We start from the raw sequence: 23,889 nt of genomic DNA, 5'->3' as shown, positions 1-23,889 counted from the left end.
AAGAGCATCAAAATGAAAACAAAGGGAGAAAGATAAACCAATAATAAAGACTCTAAAGTCTCAACTGTGTGAAACTTCCAAAATTAACCCTTTGTGTTTGAGAACCAATAAATCTATATACATAATAGGACACTTCAAGAGAGTCACACAAGCTAGCATTTAATAATTTAGCAATAGGGTGATTACTTTTCTGAAATATGTCTATTTCCTAGAATATCCACCACAAAGGTAGAATTTGTGGAGACAGCATTAGACCTTATACTTTGTGTGTGTGAGTCTGGGGAGAGTAAATCCTGGGGCAAAATACCTCTAAAACCGAAATCAGTCAAAGGGAGATATAAAGGTTAAAACCCATTTTTTGCTTACAAACTGCAATCTGGGGCCATTTCTCTCTCCTGCTCCAGCAGAAGCCAACCAGTCCTCCCCTTAACCTCTCAGGTTCAGGTAAGCCCTCCCTTGCCCAGGTAATTACCCATTGATATGGAAATGACTCTTCTCTACCCCTGAGGAATACCTACTGATATGCAGATGCACTAAAACCATACTTCTCTCCACCCCTGAAGATACAGATGCACTAAGCTAAGGCCAGGCGAGATATTCTGGAAATATTACAATTTTACCCACAGTGTGTGTCCAGAATCTACCTACAGTAATGCCCCCTGGTCTTGCCCCAGAATTGGGAATCTGGGCAGAAATAAAGAACAGTCAGGATTTTCAGTTTGACTAGCTAAGAAATAATTATCTGAAATCTTTTGTTGTGGGGCTTAAAGCCTGATGCAAGCTCCTGCCATTTGTTATCAACTTGGACTTCTCCCTGAAAATTGTAGCCAGAGGTCAAGAAGAAGGGGGACAAGAGAGTGATCTCAAATCTTTGAATTCTGTCACACCACGAACAGAGGCTTCATCAGTGCTTGCTAAGAAGGCAGGTGAGGTGTCTGTGCATGGAAGCTGCATGAAAGCCAGTCCCAGCTCAGAGTGGGAAAAGGCTGCTATGTGGGCCCCCACTGAGGCATTAATGGACAGGAACAGGCCATAGAGGTACCCTAGACTCACCTGGGAAAAAATAACAGGTGCTCGACCCCTCCCCCAGAAATCCTGCCTTCACTTGGGCAACACCCCCTTTCAGCCTGTTTGCCCCTGGATGCACTTCACAGCTGTGAGGTAGGATGAAGGGATACACATGCCCACCCCACACCCCATGCCCACTGCACCCCTGGCTTCCTAGGTGAGATGGAAAAGGCAGAGTCCACATAATTAGGCCATAAAGTCCCTCCTGATGTGTGGTTTTAAGGAAAGGAAGGGAGTGAGTGATCAAGGTCATTAGAAGCAGGAAGCAGCCTATCCTTAGGGCTTCTGGGCTTGGGGCATCCTGTGCCCTTTGATGTCCCGGAAGGGTCTTTGAACTTTGAGAAATGGCAGGTTCTCTCTGAACAGCAGGTCCCCCTTAAAGGTCAGCTAATCCCTTTCCCTACCCTGCCTTTGAAGGGGATAGGAAGTGCTGTGGGCTAGTTTCCAATGCCCATTGAAAGAGTGCCCAGGAGAACTGGTGACAGAGATTGCCTTTGGGTGGGGTGGGGGCCTAGGAAACTACTGTGGAGGAGTGGGGCTCAGTTTTCATCTTACACCCCTTTGTATCTTTTGAATTTCTGCCATACTCTTACTTTAGCTGTTCCAAGCCAGGCCTTCTCCTACTGGCTGAGAAAAACCCTCCCCAAGAAACCAGGCCATTGCTATTATCTGGGAGTGAAAAGGTTCTTAAATCTGAGCTTCTAGGCAATCAAAGTTGCTAAGTCTAGGTGGAATTGAAAACAATTTTTCTCTTAATGGGATGTCACTGGTTAAAAAGGAAAAAAAATACTGCCATTTTGTTTCGGGGGAATAAAAGTCCATGAAAAAAAATCAATGAATTTAGAGCATTTCTTCTAAATAAATACTTCTAAAAGATGGTCATTTTGAGGGGTGTGAGGTTTTCCTAAAGCAAAGCAAATTTCACAGTGAAGTCCACAGAGGACCTCCAAATGATTCCATTTGATGTCTTTTTGAACTTCTTGGCATCGTCCCTCTCCCCATTCACAGGGTGGCTGGGGAGCACCTGTGAGGCAGACCAGAAATCTGATTCCAGACCTTACCTCAGGAGACCCTTGGTTCCCAGAAGCACCTGCTGCAGCGGCTGTTGGGGGTTGGGTGGTCCCCTCTCTGGGCTCCGCTTTCTACACAGGCTAAGACAGAAGGGCTTGAAGAGCCCTTAAAGTCTCAAACCCCATGACTCTTTAAAGCCTGGATCTCACCTAGAAAAGGAGCTCATATCCTGAGTAGCAATCTTCTGGCAATCTGTTTTCAATATGCAAAATTTTCAAGTACCAAAAAGGAGATGATGGGGAAATATCATTGTAAATCCCGGGGCAAAATACCTCTAAAACAAAAATCAGTCAAAGGGCAAAATAAACTTTAAAACCAGTTTATGCTTACAAACTGCAGTCCGGGGCTGTCTCTTTCTTGCTCAGGCAGAAACAGGCCAGACCTCCCCGTCACCTCTCAGGTTCAGATAAACCCTTGCTCAGTTGCCCAGGTGATTACCCATTGAAATGAAGATGAATAACTCTTCACCCCTGAGGAATACCTATTGATATGCAGATGTGATAAAGCCAGGCAAGAGATTCTGGAAATATTACAATTTTATCCATAATTGTAAAGAACTTCAAGATTCCTCACCCTGACCCCATGCTCCCCGTGTCATTCCCAAACCACACTGGGCCCACTCAGTATCTTGGGGACTTGGGGACCTCTGTGTCCCTCTCCCACCCTTCCCTGATGAGCCTTAGGTGTATGTGGGAAGGTTGGAAGGTATCAGCTGGTAATGTCTCAAATGTGTGCTTCAGCTAAGAAAACTGGGAGGTATCCAAGAAGAAGGTAAACAAGTGTGAACCCCTGTCCTGAATGTCTCAGGGGTCCAAATACCCGCAATTCTTTTGAATTGGGCCAAGGAATTCTTTTGGCTGCTCCCCAGCAACTGGTCTCCCCAAAGCCATGTTCAGACTCTGTGGGCCCTTCTCTTTCCATGCCATCTTGCTGGCAGGAACCATTGTGGGGAGAATAGACCTTGAGCCCGCCAGTGCCTCTTGGCATTTCACTGCTGTCCCCAGGAGGGATTTTCTATGTAGTCCTCAGTATCCTAAGGGCTCCCAAACCACCCCCAGGATGGCCACTCCTGAATGGGTCAGCAGGTTCCCTCCCTTTGAATGCCTTTGGGTGTGGGAGCAGATTTCATCCTTAAAGGGCTGGGTCATGCATGGAGATTCAGAGCATAGGCTGCCCAAGCTCAAGTCATGCTTGACCATTTACCAGCTGTTTGACCTTGGGCAAGCTTCTCAAGCTCTCATTGCCTTAGTCCCCTCATCTATGAATTGGGGATAATAATAGTGAATGAGTTAAAACACTCTTTCTCTGCTTTCCCAGGTGCTCCCACTTATTGGGCAGGAGGCTCCCATTGTTTAGCTTCTCCTTTCCCTGCTCCCACTCCTGGCATCCAGTTTGGTGTCTGTGTTGAGGGACCCACCTTTGTCTGCACCTTTAATGTATGTCCCGTGGGCACACAAGTGCTTGGCACTGTGACTAGGGTGTGGCAGGCCACGGTGCATTGAGTGCTGGTAGGGGAACTAGGGCATCATCAGAAGGGATTCTGGTGTCTGCTCAGGGCTTCCCAGCTCAGCACACACAGGGGTGCATGAATCCCCACCTCTGTCGAATGTGGGGAACACAGCTGAAGTGGTTTACAGCTTTGAAAGGCTTGAGCCATCTCTCCCTGTCTGCAGTGCCATTAGATGAGTTGCTCTAGAAGCAGAAGGAATGTTCTTCTCCCTCTTGCTCAGGCTCCCAGTTTCCTTCTGCAGAGTAAGTGCCATGATGCCGACAATGCTCCATCCCAGCAGCCTTTCCTTGGGAGAACCTTGGGAGCACATTGCTTGAAAGAAACATGTTTACTGTTCAACAACTGCTAAGTTCTCGCCTGATAAGTGGCGCACGTGGTGTGGGGTTGTCTCCCCCAGTATTGCAGAGCACCTCCGGCGACCAGGAGGGACCCAGGGAGCCACATACATGCTCAGACCCACTTCAGTTGCATCTGCCTCTGTCCTTGGGACCCTCCACATGCCCCTTATGTGCCACCCTCAAATGCAGTCAGGCCTAAAGGAAGGAGACTTGGAGAGGAGAACAGGGAATCCCAGGGACGCATGGTGCAATTTGGGAGGTGAGGGCACATCACAGGGCTCAGCCTTGCTGGTCCCGCTGGTCTCTACCCAGGCTTTACCGCATCCTGGGCTTCAGCAGGTCCCATCGGCCCTTTGCTGGGTGCACTTCTGCACTGTAGGCCCAGAACAGGCCACAGAAGGGATGACAGCTTGGGGCTGGCATGACCTTCATCATGTCCACAGTTAATTTTAGAAGAACTCAGGGCTTTTGTGAAGTCTTCTTTTGAAATAATGTTTCCTCAATAAATGATCTTCCTTTATGAAGTGAACGAGAACTCCACAAAACTTTGTCGCATTTAAGTGATCTCCTTCGTTTGGCCTTATTACATCACGGTGCTCACTTTCACAGCTAGTGAAGGCACATCACCTTATGCCTTTCTTTGACTGAATTCATTTGAAACAGTATTCAGGGCAATACAGAAACAGGGATTCAGGGCAACCCCAAACCAAAAGGACCTTTAATGGAACATGACAAACTAAGATCATATGGAGAAGTATAGTTTTCAAATTACCTGAGATAATTCAAGAAAAATTAAGACGACTAAGGAGAGGAAGGAAGGAAAACTGGCTCACTGCTGCCACTCACTCGCCTCATTACCTTGTCATGAGCTTTAAAGTGTCCCAGCTTTAATTGCACATAAATGGTATTCACAGGAAGGCACTTAGAGAATCCCTTTTACTGTTGGAGACTCAATTTGCTCTTCAGACATCTTATTGTCTAAAGCAACTTAGGTTGACATTCTTTCGTTTTTTGGTTGCTGTGTAAAACCTTCAGAGACCTCCTCACTTCCAGTGCATCACATCACAGGCCTGGGATCTTCTGGGCTTTTCCCAGATGACATCATCAGCACGACCACTTTGGAGGAAAAAGTAGGCATGAATTAAGGTCATACAAAAGTCAGTAGGAGATAACATGTGTTAGTCCCTCACCTCTAAATGCCCATGACTTTCAGCTTCTGACATCTATGTCTGGCCACTAATTGTTCTCCAGTTGTGTTACCACATTGTCTTAATTGTCTAATTATTTGTGAGTAACATGCATATACTCTTCTAAAAATGTGATGACATCCTCAACTCCTAGCACAATAGTGGTTGGTACTCAAGTTGAATTGTTGCCTACACCAGTATGGTCCAGTGCAGTAGCAATTAGCCACATGTGGATCTTTAAATTGATCTTAATTAGAATGTAATGAAATCACAACTTCAGTTGCTCAGTATCACTAGCACATTTCAGAGGCTCAGTGGCCACCATAGTGGACGGCACACATGGAGACTTCCCATCATCACAGAAGGTTTCACTGGACATTCCTGGCCAGCACTTGCCCACTTGTCTGTGATCCCTGCCTGCCTTGTGTGGCAGGGGTTCCTTCATGCAGGGCTGGTGTGCCCCTCTGCTGTGTATCTGGTGCCCTGAAAAATGCCTGGTGCAAGACAGAGCTCACTCAGCTCGAGTGGAAAGAATGAATGATGGCGCTACCTTAAATCATACTTAGTCTTCTAGATCAAGAATCACATAATGATTTCATTTGGAACTGGAAAACCTCTTAATAGTCATCTGGTTCAAGCCCCTCACTTCCAAGCTAGGAAAACAGGCCTGGGGGTTTAGGAGCCTTGTCTCATTTTCCCAAATTAATTGGTACAGATCTTTAACACCAACCATCACCTCCTTCCTCTTGGTCCTCTACTCTGTCCACTCTATCAGACTGTCTTTAGTGTTTCCTTTGAGACGGCACTGAGGGAGCCCTCCTCAAATGATTACTTAGAGGGAAGCATCCTTAAGCTGATCAACTTCACCTACCCACAAGCAATCTAGTGCAAATCTATTCAGTGTGCACATATTATTAGCATTTCCATTAGATTTGGGGTCAGAGAAATGGCACCCACGTTGTAACTAATATTTTACATTATTTTGGAAGTCTCAAATTTCATAAGGCAAGAAAGGAGGCATGCACGTTGAAAGGAAAGAAGCCAAGCAGTTATCTGCATATCATAAGAGAATTATCAGACAAACTACTGAAACCAGTAAGTATTCATTGTGATGCGAATCACAAGACCCACACACAATAATCCACGGTTTTCCCCCACACAAGTAATATCAGTTACGAAAGAATAAAAAGCAGACCTCATTCACAGCATCAGCCAAAGATGTGGAGTACCCAGGAACGATGCTGAGAAATATAAGACCTTTACAATGTGAAACTAAAAACCCGGGCCAAGGTCATTCAAGAAAGCCTGACTGAATGAAGCGGTGCCTGTGTTGTCCCAGGATGGCAGGCCTCAAAACTTCACTGATTCCTGTTCTGCCCAGGTTAATCAGTTTATTCAGGGCAATCCCAAACCAAAAGGACCTTTAATGGAACGTGACAAACTAAGATCATATGGAGAAGTATAGTTCTCAAATTACCTGAGATAATTCAAGAAAAATTAAGACGACTAAGGAGAGGAAGGAAGGAACACTGGCTCACTGCTGCCACTCACTCGCATCATTACCTTGTCAGAGGCAGTTTTTTCTTAACACCCCTACAGCTTTTTCATCTGAATCAGTATCGTCACCCTTCAGAGAGTCACTTTGGGAGGCTGCAGCCTTACTCCGTCAATGTAGCCACCATTCTAAACTTCTTTGGAATTTGTACCTGAAATCAGTTTCGAATTCGAGCCAGGAGGAATCATCGGGACCAGAAAACAGCTTTTCACTAAGATGGCCATAGTTTCAGCCCTATAGACCTACATCCCTTGAGCCTGTGTCGAGTCCTGGTTTCTGGATGCACAGAGAACCAAGCATAGTTGTGCCCCACTGTACTCAAACCTCGACCTGCTACTGGGGATAAAAATAAATGAGAAGCTGTACCATAGCTTATTTGTGAGTAACATGTCGCAATGTTAGAATGTTAGAGTAACATGTCAGACTGCTGTCTTCATTCTCTCCCTGTGGGCAGTGCACGGAGCAGACCAGTGGTCATCCATGATTGTCCTTCACAGGCGGCCTGACGGTGTCGGCAGACTTGGACCAGATGACCGCCTGCCAAGAGCAGTTGGGCCCCTAAAGCTCCTGTGAAGCCTCTGTTCAGGGGTCTCTGACCTGCAGTCCCTGGGCCACATCTTCCAGAACAGGCTTGGTCTGTTCAGGTAGCTCATTACAGAAGAAAAATGGAATTCAAAAGTACCATTTATAGAGTGGGGACTTTTGAACTCCTCACCTCTCCTTTCATATGGTGTCTCCCACCTCCCTCTCTGACCTGGCGGCTCTCCGAGGGCACTGAGCCTACAGCTCGCGGGGCTGTGGTATTCCTTCACTCAGGCATGCACCTAGAAGAAAGGAAGGCATCATCTCTTCTGTGTCCCCCACTTGACAGATGCTGTGGTGTGTGTTTTCCCCACCTATGTTCCTTTAGAAGATCACCTGAATAAAAAAGGGAGTGCCTGTGCTGGCACCTGAGGGCAGGAGGTGGCCACAGGAGGCACTGAACAAATATTTGTTGAATGAATGAATGACATTAATAATTATTGTCATTGTTTAGTCATAGATGAGGAAATGGAGGCTTGGAGGTAAAATATCGCTGTCTCAGAGGCAGAGCTGGAATTCTCCAGGTCAGTCTGACTCCAAAGCTGCGCCTCTCAAATACAGCACTCTGCTCCTACCGGAGAAGGGGGCTTTGGTGTCACCCTCTTTGGCTGTTTACATATTCTCGCCAAAACTATCAGAAAATTGGAGACCAGCTGGGACTTAGAGCCACTGTGTGTGCACATGTCCAAGCAGAGTTGGGGGGTCTGTGGGGGAAGCATCCCCGTCCCCTGCTGGACAGGGAAGCATCACCAGTGAGAGGTGTGGTGCCTGCTGTGGTTGACCATGGCCCAGGAAGATGATTTTAGAGTAAGAATGCTGGCCCAGGAGTGGTGGGGGGAGACGAGGACGCCGACTTGGTGGTGACCTTGGGCATATCGCTTGTTTTCCAGCCCCCAGAAGGTGCTCATCAAGACAGAGGGAAATGACTGCTGCTCCTTCCCTCGTTTCTTCCGGAGGCTGTGAAGGCCCAAGCAATAACGTCAGAGAAAAATGCTTACACAGAGTGCGGGCAGCCCAGTGATGCTGCACCTTGTACCAAGTTAGGGCTACAGGAAGAATAAAAGGTGAAAACAGTATCAAAATTACCTTTGAAAACCACTTCCCCAGAGGCGCCACATTGGACGCCCTGGACTGTCTCCCTACGTTCGTCACACCTTCACTGTTGAAACCAGCAACCATTTCTTTGAACATCAGATGAAATTTAAACTTCACACATCAAGACTCCCTGCCTTGTGTCCATGTTGAATGAAATATGTGATGCGAAACAGCAGACCCCCCCTCAGCATGATGCTGTGCTCTCAGGGGACCCAAGACCCCCAGCGAAGGGCAGATGCGCAGCTCTGTCACACCCCCTCTTAGGTGCACACTCATGCACGCACACACACGCATGCTCATTGACCAGAGTAAGAGGCAGACTCACCCTTACACAGTGTTTTTTCTCTCTCAACACAAGCAGCTGCGTTTTTGTTGAATTAAAAGTTAAAAGCCATTTGATGTGGATCTTCTGTGAATGTGTATGTGTATATGTTTATGTGTGTGTGTGTGTGCATATATATATGTTTTTATGTTTGTTTATACATATTCACACATACATGCATGCAATCGCAGGCAAGACTGAGGGGTGGCTGGACCTGACTCATATACCAGACACTGAACTCCCTTATCTATAAATTCAAGAACTTGAGTATTTTTGTCACTTCAGTACTCTGGTTAGCTAAGACAGTGGAAATTGTGTGTGTCTTAATCCATTTGCACCTATCATGATGTTATCTGTAATAGCAAGACACACTTTACACCAACACTGTGTTGATTGCTATTTACCCATTGGTGATTGCCAATTTCATGGTGGTATAGGATTCCTGTTACCACGATGATCCTGTAAGCATAGGAGGTACAGCCGAATCTGCAGAGACCCCAGATTGACCCTGGTGGTCGCCTTGCCACTGAATGTCTGAGAGCCAGTGGACTCATTTTCCAGTATAAAAACAAAAGCAAACTAAAGCTTGTCTGGGGTAAGAGAACTTTGATATTACTGTCGCCTGTTCATTTTATTCCCTATGCCTGAGGTTATCGATGATCATGACAATTAATCCTCTTCTTCAACCTGCATAAAAAAGTACAGCCTGTAACTTTTAGTGACTTTTAACCCTTGTAGGTAAAGTGAGCGGTTGATGATTGAGGACACAGTCCAGTTCTTGGCAAAGAGGTACTGACAATAGAGAACTTCCATTCTAGTGTAAAGCTGGCAGGTTAATTATTATTCTGTGAGTTAGCAATAACTAATACAAATCTGTCCATCATTTCCTAGGAACTGCCACGGGCCACCCCTATTACTGCAGCATCAGTAAGCATTTATTGAAAACAGACTGCCAGGTGGTCTGCCCACCAGGCTACTGAAGTAGGTCCCAGGCCGGCCTCCAGTGGAGAGGGGCTGCATTATAGGAGCCATTTCTCTGGGTTTACAGCCAAGCCCAGAGAAGGTGGGACCTTTTTTGGGGGCAGGTGGGACCTGATTCACATACCTAACATCAAAATCCCAAAGCTTCTGAGAAATAGGCAGGTAGTCCTGGGTAAAACTGAAGCATTCATGGCAGATGTCCCACACCCTGACCACCAAGCTGATCCTGTAGTTTTTAGGATTTGCGGGTGAAGCCAGGAGGGGTTGAGCATTTTGGGAATCTCTCAGAACTCCCTGCATGGTACATATTGGATTTCCTGAAGCTAATACAGAAGCAATGTGATATTTGTTTTAAGATAAAATCAACCTGATGTCATTAAGTTGTTATCATAGCTGATAAATCAGGGCTACATGTTACAGGAGGCCTGTCTGTGTCCTTACTCGCACAGCCACTGAAAGTTAAAATTACCGTGTGTGCTTTAATGCTCCTTATTTTTGTTAAAGATAATGTTGCCAGAAGTAATAGATGCCCTGGGATGTAAACCTAAAATAACATGAATTTTTCAGTCAAGTAATCCTTAATTTAAACTAAAAAGAGTCTAAACAGTAGTTTATGTAAACCTCAAATATCAAGATGCCCAGCACAAAGGCTAGTTCATCAAACTATAAATTTATGAGGTACTTAGTTAGCATTTGAACATTTTGAACCAGATCAACCATGATGTGTATTAGAGACAAGCTCCAGAAACCCCAGGATCTTCACTTTTGGCCGATCTTGCTGACAGGAACATTCCTCAGGGAAGTCCTCTTCTGGGGCCGGCACCGTGAAACGCCAACAAAACATGCCATATGGGCATGCCGTTGTCGATGGCAGAGTCAGCTTTTCTGAGCCCCATTTTAAACATAGTTTTGTCTCCTGAGAGACCAGGGTCTCTGGCCAACCAAGTCTGGCAGTGTGGGCGAAAGGAGCCTCTTTGATTTTACAACCAACTTGACCACCGGAGAAAACTTAAAAGCAGCCGCAAATGAAACATTCCTCCCTACGTGGAGAAGCCATTCTGCCAAGGCTTGGATCTCCTCTGACTGTGGTTTTCCAAATAACATCCCTGTTTGAAAAACCCATCTCGTGGCTGTGCAGGGATGATGGGAGGCAGCCTGTAAAAGTGCAAAACTAGGAGAACAATAGATTCGTGGGTTGATTCTCCATAGGACTAGAATCTCCAAGGTTGGCAACAGAGCAGTTAGATGTGGTCCCCAGGCTGTGCTTACTCCTTGTCATTAGAGATGGAATGGAGCCACTGGTTGCATGTGCCTTTTTGATTTTTGTAACCTTTAGGCATTTAGCGAGTTCCCTGAAATCCATCAAAATTTTCAGATCTCCCCCACTTGGCAGCTGTATCACCCACTTTCTTTCAAGATATGAAATCAAGTCCTGAATCAAATTTAAGGTGACTTTTATTTGACTTGGCTAAATACATGTGAAAAACCAGTTAGCTCCTTTAAAAGTTAATGTGAAACAGGTAGTAGATGTAGAGATAACTAGCTTTGGATAGAGACAGCTATGGACATAGGTAACAAGTAGGGAAAAAGCAAAAGCTGAGTCATGGCACTGAAAAATAGGGCTCATTTTATGAAGCAGAGTAACCATTGGAAGTGTATGTAAATTATTCTTATTGGACAGATTTATCTGGTGATGTCTTAGTTCTTCACGTAACCTTCACTTGATGGATACCTGACATCTTGGCAGGAGAACAAGTCTTAACATAACAAGAGATAGTTTTCTTTGTTCAGTTGAGCAAGCTAGGCCACGGCACTAGCTTCAGCATACCTGTTACAGATATGGTTGTCCATTTTTGGGTGCTTTCCCCAGTATTAAATGGATAATCCATTCAATGCATATTTATAAAGTGCATGCTGTCTCCAGTCCCTGGTGGAGAAGTCGGGATAGAAAGCTGCCCTGAGGGAGTCTAGTAAGTTGGAAGAGCCCACGGGAAATTCAGAGAGAGAGCACATTTTTGTTCAGGGGAAAGTTTAGTAGAGAGGTCTGGGCCAAGGGAGAATGTGGCCATCAACACGTAGGTGGCACCGCAGAAGCACACTTTTCTGACAACTTCGTGGTTGGTTAATTGACCAGTTAGCCAAACAATTGGTTCAAGTAGGGAAACAAATTATACTTAGGTGCCTTTAAACCTCTTGTTTTAAGCCAGGAAAATGTTAATATTTTTTCCCCAATTTTATGGTGGGCAGTGAATGCCTTTTCTTTTGAGTGGGCGTCCACTGCTGGGACTTGCACGTCACCTTCCTTACACAAACTCCAACTATATTGTAGTAAGTTTGAACTCCATGTTCTCTCTTTCTTTCTTTCTTTTTAAACTGGGTAGAACATAAAAGACCCTTGTGAAGCAGTCTGGAGTGGATTTTTATGATTTTTTTTCCTCATCTTTTACAGTTGTCTTGCCCACACCCAAATTTGGCAGCAGTCTCTTTTGGCAACTAGCTAGGTTAGTTTTCATGAAAATAACTTGCATTCTCAGATCTCATTGGTTAACACAACACATAACCACACATATGAATCAAAATAACAAGCATTACTGACTAAGTAGGTTTGAGGATAAATGCAATTAACCCTCGCAAAGCATACCATCAAGTCACAGGAGCAGGTGTGTGGGTGATCAGAGCACCCTGCCAGCCCGAAGATTCAGGAGCGGGAGGGCCGGCCAGGGTTTTACAAAGACAGGGATGGCTTCCGCTAACCCGCCTCCACATGGGGATGGTGAAGAGTGCGTCTCTGTAGGCAAGAGTGAGGAATGGCCGGAAGCTGTGCAGAGCAAGGACCCAGGGTGAGCCTCTTGGGAGACCCCAGGATTAAGCAGCAAGCATGGGAATTGATGAAAGATGCTCAGAGACAGATGAGGAAAACTAGAATAATGTGGCTCCAGAGAAGCATTTGGAATATCATTTTATAATTGCCTCTGTGTTGTCTTGCCTGCAGGCTAGCAGTGATTTGAGGTTAGGGATGGCATTTGGGGCACCATTGTATCTCTTCTTTCTAGTCCATTACCTGGCACTTGGGGAAGTTTTAATAAATATTTCTGAATGACTGAGAGGTCACGTTTTTTTCCACTGGGCTTATTGACAGAGAACGAGCAGCCTACGCACAGTGAGTCTTTCCCCTGGAAATCACAGGTCAGCCGACTGGAGGCCATCTGGTCTTGCGTGCTCTGTGTCTCAGGTTAATCCCCATGACAGCATGTGTGCAAACTAAGATCATCGTTCAGCTGACAGTGTGTGGTCAGGCACCCAGTGTAGACAGGCATCCTGGTGTTATTAGATACTAGTGGGCAGGTGACAGGTATGATCTTGGTGGATCTATGTATGATGATGTGAGAGACAGAAATGTCACATTTTTCATTGATTTAAAGATTTGCGCCCATGATATTCTCTAAGTCAAAGTCTTGGATGGTTCCCAGCAGTTTTTTACATAGTGACTACTCTTTAAGGCAACAAAACATTTAGATCATTCACGTTGGGATGTTTTAGTGTTGAAAAGCGAGTCTCATCATGAGAAACTTAGAACTGAAGAACTGTGATACCACAGTTAATATCATTTATTCGTTCATTTATGATGCATTTATTTAGCAAATGCTGTTCATGTCTATTTGCTCGATCAGTCTTCATTCATTAAGTCACCACCCTCTCTGTTTCTGCAAGCTCATGGACTATTGGTTTGCTCTGGGAGGGAAGCAGAATATCAGCTTGGGGCACCGCTTGTATTAAAGACTTGACTTAAGCTGGGAGTGTGCACCAGAACCAAGAACTAGTTAGGAAGCCTGCAGCATGCATGCCTCTCTCTCCCTTCTTTTCCCCTGGGCAGCCTGGGGATGAACCACGACGGCGAGCACTCATCCTGCGCCGGCAGGTCCCACATCATGTCGGGAGAGTGGGTGAAAGGCCGGAACCCCAGTGACCTCTCTTGGTCCTCCTGCAGTCGAGATGACCTTGAAAACTTCCTCAAGTAAGTTCTTGGCATTATTCGAAAGACATAATACTTGGAGTCTCAGCAAGCATGAGAGGGAGAAATAAGCTCCTCTAGACTGGCCTGAAGAGGTGGTCACTGCAGAATCTCCTGCATCCAGCCAAAGCTTCCTCCCAAGTGTGCATCTGGAGGATGCATACGTGCCTGTTGATTGATTGAAATACCAACACAGTGACCATGTCTTGCAGAGACCCCCATTTCGCTTCTCTGCAGTGTTTTGACCTTGAGCGGACACCACCTCAGCAGCACCCCTTGGCTGCTGCAGAGCCGGGCATTTCCTAACTGCTCAGGCTGTGTCCTCAGGAGGGAGTACATGTACTGGGAAGGAGGGCTTGCTCGCCTCCCTCACAAGTGGGGATGGGATGTCTTTACCGCACTGCCACTTGATTTCTGGAATGTGTCTGCACTGTTCCATTCTCAGATTTCTCTGGAAGAATCGACCATCGGACTTCAGACCTTTGTCAGTCTTTGCTCACATACAGGGTGGGTCCCTGGTGTCAAGACTTCAGGGCTGGACTTACCGTTTTTGTGGGTGGATCCTGACCACGTCACTGCTTAGTTGTTTCATCTGTACAGCCTATGGAGGTGGAAAGGGTGTCTGTGGGTCTCAGCTGATAAGGAGCTTTAGGGTCCAATGAGACATTAAAGTCCCCAGGGAATTCTGGGTAGAGCAGCAGCATTGTCACTCTGGCCCCCTGTCCTCGTCCTGGGTCTGCCATGGTTCTTTTCCTGTGGATGGGGAGATGGTTTAAGTGCTATATAAGGCTGCCAAATGGACTCGTTAGATTGCATAGAGTCTCCTTCCTACTGAGTACCTGTTACCCCAGAATTTTAATGAAATGTTCTAAGCCACTTGACACTATGTCATTTTCCCCAGAAGGGTCAGTGAAAGCAGAGTATTTCCATTTGCTCATAGACACAGTGCTGGCCCCACTGCCTTTGTGAAAGAGTCGTGTGCCCCTGACGCCAGGAGAGGTGGGACAGTGTCAGCTTGTGGGTACTTGTGTGCATGCAAGTCTTTTCTTCAAGAATCTTGGCAACAGTCTGGGCTTTCTTTTGACTGCCATCTTCCTGGTTTTAGGGATTGACAAAGAAAAGCATTCAAGCATTTAATCTCCCAGTGGAGCCACAGCTTCACAACTCCAAGCTCAGTTTTTCAGAGATGTTCTCACTATCTCTGAACATTCCCATACTGGTTGGAATCCCAGCATGCTTTGCAGAGGGTACCACTGGCCAGCTTTCCAGGACGGCAGAAGGTAGAGACAGTGGGATGCCCGGACCAGCCAGCTGACACAGCCTGACAGGTTCTCCAAGTGAATCTGCAAAGTTGCAAATAAGTACTTTGTTTTTCTTTAAAATAAAGCTAACCAAACCTAACTCCTATTCATGGTAACTTTTACTCAAAGCCATATTCTGAGAAAATACCATAAGAAACTTTCAAAGCATTTTCATCCAAGAAAGCTCTCAAATTCCCCGAGAAAAATATATGAGCCTCATGGGTGTTATTCCCAGGCTCTTTCTGGTTGCCAGACTCTCACTGCCTTCAGAGTGAAGATCTGTATTCAGCCATGCAGAGAAAGAGCAAAAAGAGAAAAAAACGCATAATCTGTAGGCTTGGTGCTTGAGTCATTGTCCCATTAATAATTTGGAGACACATCCTTCTCAGTGGCTGACAAATCAGAACAAACACATGGATAATACATTTGCAAGTCAGCTTGCCTCTTGTCTCTTTTAGGTCAAAAGTCAGCACCTGCTTGCTGGTCACAGACCCCAGGAGCCAGCATGCTGTGCGCCTCCCTCACAAGCTGCCGGGTATGCACTACAGTGCCAACGAGCAGTGCCAGATCCTGTTTGGTACCAATGCCACCTTTTGCAGAAACATGGAGGTAAGCGGCCGTGGGAGCGCTGGCTCAGGAAGGCGCATCTTGGGTTTGTTGGAGATCGCAGCTCTGCACACTCCACACACACACTCACACACACACTCCCATGCATGGACATCACATACATGCACCCTCATGGGCACTTGCACAGGCACGCCCCTAGAGAGCTGCATGTGCACACACCTACCTGCAGGCATAGGGAGTTTTACAGGGGGATGCTTCAGAGTTACTACTGACACCAATGGCCTAATGTTTTTTTTGATCCCAAAGTATTTCTTTCATTTTTAGTAGCCTAGCATCTTAACATGAAACATTAGGATGCTAGGGAAAGTAAAATTAACCCACCTTCTTGGAAGTGATGTAATGTCACCTGTTATCAAGCCCTGCACAGTTATGGAAGAGCTAAAAACTGCTAAATGCTGGAGAGTATCAGATTGAGAACATTTAACTAATAAGTTGACTATATGATAATAGTGTTAATAACCCTATTAAAATGTTACTATTTACTGAGCAATGCCCACATGTTTTGTCCTAAAGTTTCTAAAGTGTGGTCCCAATTAATCTGCACCACAGACTCTAGGTTACCCCACCATCCCTGGTATACAGATGGTAACACCGAGCCTCAGAGGTTAAACAATCATCCAAAATGGTTCAGTTAGTAGGTAGCAGAGCAAGGATGTGAACAAGTGTGTTCACTACCCAAGCACACACATTCTCACCGTGCTGCAGGCAGTAGCCTGTGGCTTGGCCACTTCTGTGGGTGAGGGTGCCAGAGGGACATGCCAGGACTGGGGCAGGGAAGTCTCCATTCCATGGCCCCAGGGGAAAGCTGGGGTAGCCTGTGGTTCAGCCAGCAGTTGGCAGTTGGCTCAGGTGGAGGGCAGAGCCTGCACCACCCTGGTGCAGAAGGACAGAAGCAGGAAGGCTAGGGTCACATGGGAGCCAGGAGCCATGCAGTGGCAGTCACTTGAGGGTGGGTCACGCCCGTGCCAGAGCTCAGGCAGCATCCTCTCCCAGGGATTCAGCCTGAAGGGCTGGGCAGGTTCCCAGAACAAGAACCCAGGCTGACCAGCTCCAGGCTGTGCCTCCAGGGTGAAAGCCTAGGATCCCGGCCAGCAGAACTGGTCAGCCCAGACTGCGGGAGGCCGGATGCTGCCGTTTCCATGCTTCCTGGCTGTGTGTGGCTTGGTTCTGGAAATCAGGGTGGAATCTGTAGGTGGGGCGCTGCCTGCCATTGTTTTGGGTGTAGAAAAGGGCAGTGCTCCAAACAAGGCTAGCAACCTGTGACTTGCTGTTTCCCGGAAGGGCATGTGTCCACAACATTGTCCTCAATCCCCCTCTGCCGTTCCCCTGCAGGGATGCCAGTAAGGCTCCCTTCCAGGCCTGGATAATGGCAGCTGTCTCCCATGTCACACCCTGGATGCCGGTCCCTTCTGCCCAGCAGCTGTGGGATGAAGAATGCCTCCATGGGGAGCCGTGATGCTTCCCTGGGTTCCATCATCCCTAGCAATCTGCTACAGTGCCTGGTGCCCATCAACACCTTTTGCCGTTAAGGCTTGACCCTGATGTATCTCATTCATTGGCAGTGTCCTAGCCAAGAGGCACCCTGTGTGCCCGTCCCAGACTTAGGGCCCTGTAAGTGTCTGATGCCACAGAACCATCAGAGAAGGCAAGTTTCAGAGGGTCCTTTGATGGTGTGGTGACAGCATGATATCCATGTGGATGGAACTCTGGGGAAAGACATTGAGTAGAAATGTCCTGGGCACCAGGGGGGAGAAGAGGGAAGCACCCAGCTGAGCCACGGGACACAGAGCAGCCACTCTGCCCACTGTGGAGTCTTCCTGGGGCTGGTGGGATATTGCAGACCAGGCTGAGCCGGCCCTGCCAGGGGCAGGATTGAGTGGGGGCAGGAGCTGGGCAGGGACTGCCTGCTGCCCAATTGCTGCAGCTGTTTCTGCCTTCCAGGAGCCAGGCAACTGCATGGCAGCTGGGTGAGGGGGAACAGAAGGAGGGCAGTACATGTACTGGGGCTCCGCTCTCCCAGGCTGGACTCTTTCCATGCACTGTTAACAGGAAACCCTGACTACAACCCTTGAGGCAGAGGCTTTGATTCCTATTTAATAGATGAGAAAACAGAGGCTAAGAGAGGCTAGGTAATGGGCCAAGGTCACCCAGCCAGAGAGGGAGGGCTGGAAACCAAGACAGGCTACAGAGAGAAACTCCAAAGGGAAGAAAGGAGAGCTGGCATTTTGTCTTCCTTCATCAGTATCTTTTGTTTGAAGAGGGTGATGAAAGATCATCGCTGATAAGTAATGATCAGCCGAGCTGTGTCACTCCTTTCTCCCGAGAAGCTCAGAATACACATGTATCCAGTGAGTTGCTCTCATTTTGTATGTGACAATGAAGCTGAACATTTACTCCCGCAGCTCACTAGGACCCCCAAAATGTGTTTTCCTGCTTTGCCTTTTCCTTGAGTTCCTCCAGCACTAAAATAAAACTGGCTTTTGCCTCCCCAGTACCTAGTGGGGGTGACTGCTTACGGGAGTGAAGGAGCACGTCTTTGCATGGCCTCAGCTAGCTGGTGGTGATTACTCTGCTTGCAAAGCTAGGGTGCTTCCTTTACTACAAGTCTCACAGTCAGATGGCAGCAACTTTTCATGCTGGAGAAAATGCCATGCTAACGCAAAAGAGGTGCCCCTGCAGAAGAGAGGCTGAATGCCAGCGGGGAACCAAGGGCATGCGGAGTGCTGCCCTGGGCCTGGGACACAGTGTCTGAATCAAAAATCAAACCCGAACTGAGCGCCTCACGGCGGGATTCAGAGGCTCGCTTTATCATCATCTTGCTCATTTTCTGCCAGTGGATGTTCAGTGTCACAGAAGAGCTGTGCATGTGTTGAATTGTTCCTGTCTTCTTCACTGTAACACTGACTCTTTGGTGCAGGTATGAGCCCCCTCCTCACTTCTTCCTGGTCCTCATCCCCTTCTTCACTCCTCCTCACCTATTCTGTTCTGGTTACACTTGCCTTTCTGCCCCTCCATGAACCCACAAGGCATGCTCCTGGCAAGGGGACACTCTGCTTTGCGTTGGCCATTTCCTCTGCCTGGGAGCTCTTCGCTTGGGTGGCCATGTGCCAAAGCCCCTCATCTTTTTGGAGTTTTGTCTTGTTATTTTCAGAGGTAATCCTCTCAAGGAATCCTACCCTGACTACCCTATTTAAAATTCCAACCTGGTAACCCTTCCTTGCCCAGGCTTGCGATGCCCAGGTCTGCTGATCCCCTAAGGGAAAGCCCTGCTCTCGTAGACTTACCATCTTCCAACATGACATGTAATTGGCTTATTTATGATGATATTGCTTGGATAACCTCCCTCTTCGAGATCACAAACCCTCCACATGCACGAATGTTTGCTTTTGCTCACCAGTGTTTTGGAACTGCCTTGGCCAGTGCCTGGCCTGTAGTAGGTGCTCAATAAGTCAGTGTTATTCTGGGATCCGTCCATGACCCCTATAGCAAATTTAAATTCTTACCTGACTTCACCCAACCAGTGCTGAGCCTGGGGACAAGCTCAGAGTTGAGGAAGAGACTCCGAGAGACCTCCATATCAGGTTGATTCTGTAAGCCTGCGTCACATTCCTCCCCTGGCTCACTGACACACATGTGAGACTGTCAGATGTCCTGCAGGGGTCCATACAAACCTTCACTGTGGCTTCCTCCCCGGACACGGGGCCACTGAAGGCAGCACAGCGAGTCTGGTAGTGAGGGGCTGCAGGCTGGCTCTCTTTGGCTGTGCATTGGTGTTCGCATTGGTAAAATCTGAGGCTCCATTTAAGCGAATGGGTCTGTCACAAAGTCAGCACCCAAATATTTGAGTTGATATTCTGTTATTATTATCTTTCTAGATTAACACCGATTACCTTCTGGGGGTCACAGAACTAATTTATCTGTGTACATCTCCAGAATCAGAACTTCTTTGTATTGAACCCCTCAGGGCCATGAACAATTAAGCATTATGCAGCTAGAGTTCTCTTTAAGCAGCCAGAGACCTTCAGGACCAACCAATCAGAATGCTCTTTTAATCCAATACCAATTGATCTTTGTTACCATTACTATTCTTTAATGCCCTTGAAGATTGAAATGGATATCATGTAATGATATGATCATGGACTCAATGTTGCCTTTACATTTCTTATCCTGACCTCTGCCTTTGGCCAAGATGGAGCAACAGAGACCAGATTTACCTTTCCTCCTGAAGCAACTAAGAAATCAAGTGAAATATACAAAACAATGATTTTCAAGGCACCAAACCTCAAGCAAGGGAGGACTGTTGTCCTTGAGAGATGTGGAACAAATGGGGTGAGCCCTCTGATTGTCCTGGTTTGTGGCTGCACAGTTGTCAGCCTGTGCATAGGGAGGGAGAAGCAGCAACAGTCTTGGGTGGAAGCAGCAGAGCTGGGAGTACCGGAGGCTGGGCAGCTCGAGTTCACAGAGCAGAGCCCTGTAGAAGAAAGAGCTTCACAAAGAGAACCTCAGAAATCTGCACAGGATCACCATGAGTCTTCAGCTTAGTACTGAGCAATGCATGTGTGCGAGAAAACAGGTACCTAAGTCTAGGAACAGTACTGTCTCAAAGTTTTAGAGGGAGCAGTCTCTAGAACTCACATGGGCACCAGGTAGAGTACGCAGAGGGCATTGCATCAGTAGCATGGAAAATTCACCCTACCCTAAATGCTGAGCTGGTCCAACCCGATAAAGCTTAAAAGCAAAATCAGAAAGAATCAGGCAACTTACCGAGTCCTAGAACAAAGCTCAGAAATATTTATGCAAATACAAAACAGTCTAGAACTCAATAAAATAAAATTACAATGGCTATCATCCAACAAAAAGTGGCCAGTCTTTCAAAGGAGTGGGAGAATGGATCCATAATGAGGAGACAATGCAATCAATCAAAATTGACCTAAAAATGACACACAGATGCTAGAATGAGTAGACAAGGGCATTAAAACAGTAATGATAACCATATTCCGGGTTTAGGAAGGTAGCAGAAAGATTATACATGTTACATGGGGATAGGGAAGAGATATAAATTCTAAGGGAACTTCTAGAAATGAAAACTGCAGTATCTGAGATGAGAGTTTCTGGCCTGAGATTACTGGCAAGTTAGAGCCTGAAACAGAGATGATTGATGAATTTGAAGACAAAGCAGCTAAAAGTACCCAAAATGAAACACAAAGACAAAGATCGAGAACAGAAAGAACATGGGATCAGTATGCTGTGGGGCTTTAAGACGCTTAATAAATATGGTGCCCCTGAAGGGGATGAGAAAGAACAAGAGAGAGAGGACAGAAATAATACTTGAAGAAATAATAGTTGAAAATTTTTTCCCAAATTTGTTGAAAATGATAAGCCCACAGATCCAAGAAAGTCAGTGAACCCCCAAGCACAAGAAATGTGAAGAAATTGAGACCAACACTCATCATAATCAAATTGCTGGAAAGTACTGATAAAGAAGAAAACAAGAGCCAGAGGAATAAAGACAAGTAATGTACAGATAAACAAAGATAAAGATGACAGCATGTTTCTCATTAGAAACAGTACAACTAAAAGACAGTGGGGCAGCATCTTTAAAGGACTGAAAGAAAAGCCTGTCACCTTAGAATTCTACACCCAGAAAAAAATCTCCTTCAGAAGTGAAGGTGAGAAAAAAAAAAAATGAAGGTGAGATGGAGTTTTTTTGGTTATACAAAGACTGAAAAAAATTCATCACTAACACAGCCATGCTGTAAGAAATATTAAAGGGAGTCTTTCAGGCAGAAAGAAAATGACAGGAGATCAAAACATGGATCTACGTGAAGGAGGGGAGAATGCCGGAAGTGGTAACTACCTGGGTAAATGTGCAATGTATTTATACTCACGTGTCTTTAAAAGATCATTGATCATCTAAACAACTGTTTGGCAAAAAAAAATAATTAAGAAGAATGTAGTCGTGGTAGATATTCATGCTGTGCTCCCCCCAACCTGTGAGCTTTACCTTGCATAGCAAAAGGACTTCACAGGTGTGATAAAGTTAAGGATTTTGAGATGGAGAGATTTTCTGGATTATCTGGGTGGGTCTTAAACCATCGAAAGGGTCCTTACTAAGAGGAAGACAGGAAATCAGGATGGGTAGTAGGAGTAGGACAAAAACAAGAGGTGGGAATGGTGCAGGGAAGGAACCCTAAACCGAGGAATGCAGGTGGCCTCTGAAAAGCTGGGAAGGGCAGGGAAACATTCTCCCCTCTCAGCTCAAAGGAACCAGCCCTGCTAAAACCTTGACTTACGCCCAGTGAGGTTGGCTGTGGACTTCTAACTTCCTGAACTGTAGGAACATCAATGTGTGTTATTTTGAGCCTCTGAGTGTGTGGTAGTTTGTTACAGCAGCAGTAGGAAACTCTTACAGATTTGCCCTAGGAAAGTAGTACAGTCTTGTAGGGTTTATGGCATGTGAAAAAGTAAAATGTGTTAATACTCACACAAAGGCCAGAAAAAGAGAAAGGTTAGTATATTGTAGTAAAGTTTTTGTACATTTGAGGTATTTTCACATACAGACAGACCATGCTAAATTAAAGATGTATAGTATCGACTGTAAATCAACCAATAAATAATACAATAGAGTTATAGACTAATAAGGCAACAAAGGAAATAAAATGTGATCATGTATCGCTTACCCTTATGATCCCTTAATCATATTATGAAGTAGATTGTATAAGGATGGATTATAACTGCATATAGTCATCTATACTCCATTCTGCTAAGAAACTGGTGCAATTTATATATCCTTAGGGTCCATAACATAGTTGGTTTAGATGTGAGTCTCCTTGCAGCCCCAATGCCCATCCCATATCTCCGAATGGACAGCACCAGTTGCCTAGTTCACAATCATCACACCAGTGATGTCATGACATTTCAAGGTCTCTCCAGTTATTTCACAGGGAACTGTAATGCAGAATTCTCAGCAAAATTCTCCAAATCATGTTTGGCCCTGTTTAATAGGGAGAAAAAAGTACTACTTACTAGATGCCATGAAAAAGAAAGAAAAACACTCATAGCCAGGAGTTGTAGGAGGATGAATATCATGAGGGCAACGCAGCTCCAAAAGTCTGTAGGAATCTCTTCTCTTAAAAACCACATTCATGCCTGGCAACCGGGAACTGTCTGTGTTCCCAAGTCCTGGGCTCCCCCAAAGACTGTGTTGGTGGTGAGGACTTCACTGGCAAGCTCCCCAGCTGGCATTCCTGGGCGGAGCTTGGGGGGTAGTGGGGCAGCTTCAAAAGCATTAATGAGCAACAAGGGGTGCATGGGTATCTTTATAATTTCTAGAGAAATTTCTAGAATTTGAAGCCTATCACAGAAAAGAGAATAACAATGAAATGTAGCAGAGGTTGGACACTGCCAAGGGAATAAAACCACATCACACACCAGTGCTGAAGAGTTGAACATTGCCTTTTTCTTTTTCTGGAATACAGACTATAAAAATACAAAGAAGAGAAACTGCAGAGGTTACCTTTTGAGAAAAAGCCTGACCACTGTGATTACTGGTGGGCTGAGTTTTCATTTTGCTGGGGCCTCTTATGAGAACCAAAAGCTTATCCCTGGTAGAAGGTAGAGAGGCCTGGGGTCTCAGAGAATCACATTTCTCGTGGACAGACACATCACTGTTATTCTTTTAAAGCAGGGGATCTCAACGAGGGTCTGTGGATCAATTGCAGAGCATCTGTGAACAGGGATAGGAAAAAGATTACATCTTTATTTTTGTCTAGCCTGTCCCTGAATTGAGCATTTCCTTCAATTCTGAATGTCGGCATTCAGCCACAGCAGCCTTAGCAGTACCCATGACCCGTCCCATGCTTAGGAATCACAGGTATTTTCATACTACATGACAGCTTGTAGTCACTATCTCACATTGTCATTTATGCTCACCACTGCTTCACCATTACAGTGGCTATTAGGCCCAGGACCAGATCTTAGGTAATATGTTGACGAACGCATATGACTATAGTACAATGTCTTCTTTTCTGCATTTTGAATTACATTTGAATCTAATTGTTTCCTTGGTAACTTTGTGGATTTTGTAATTATCCCTTGACAAATATTACTCTTCTCAGAGTTCAAAGTCCCCACCAGATGCTTCACAGCCCAAGGCCAGGGGCTAAGTTCTGATTAGAGGCAGGCTGGCATCTGTCCCCAGCAGGAAATGCTGGCCTGCTGTGGGCTTTTACCCTTCTTTA

General features: G+C 46.0%; 1 protein-coding gene across 6 annotated transcripts in view; it reads left to right on the top strand.

Annotated features, from left to right (window-relative positions):
• The window catches only part of ADAMTS17 (ADAM metallopeptidase with thrombospondin type 1 motif 17), a 313,719-nt gene that overhangs the window by 144,593 nt on the left and 145,237 nt on the right, over positions 1-23,889 (top strand). For all 6 annotated transcript variants that reach the window (XM_037000598.2, XM_073227012.1, XM_037000599.2 and 3 more), the window contains exons 9-10: positions 13,584-13,724; positions 15,481-15,631. In XM_037000598.2, the coding sequence (XP_036856493.2) occupies positions 13,584-13,724; positions 15,481-15,631 (292 nt within the window). The remainder of the gene's footprint in view (positions 1-13,583; positions 13,725-15,480; positions 15,632-23,889) is intronic.

Source organism: Manis javanica, chromosome 18 (genome assembly GCF_040802235.1).
Source record: "Manis javanica isolate MJ-LG chromosome 18, MJ_LKY, whole genome shotgun sequence".
In the NCBI taxonomy this organism is placed as follows: domain Eukaryota; kingdom Metazoa; phylum Chordata; class Mammalia; order Pholidota; family Manidae; genus Manis; species Manis javanica.
Note: the sequence above shows the minus strand (reverse complement) of the source record. Positions and strands in the feature narration are given on the sequence as shown.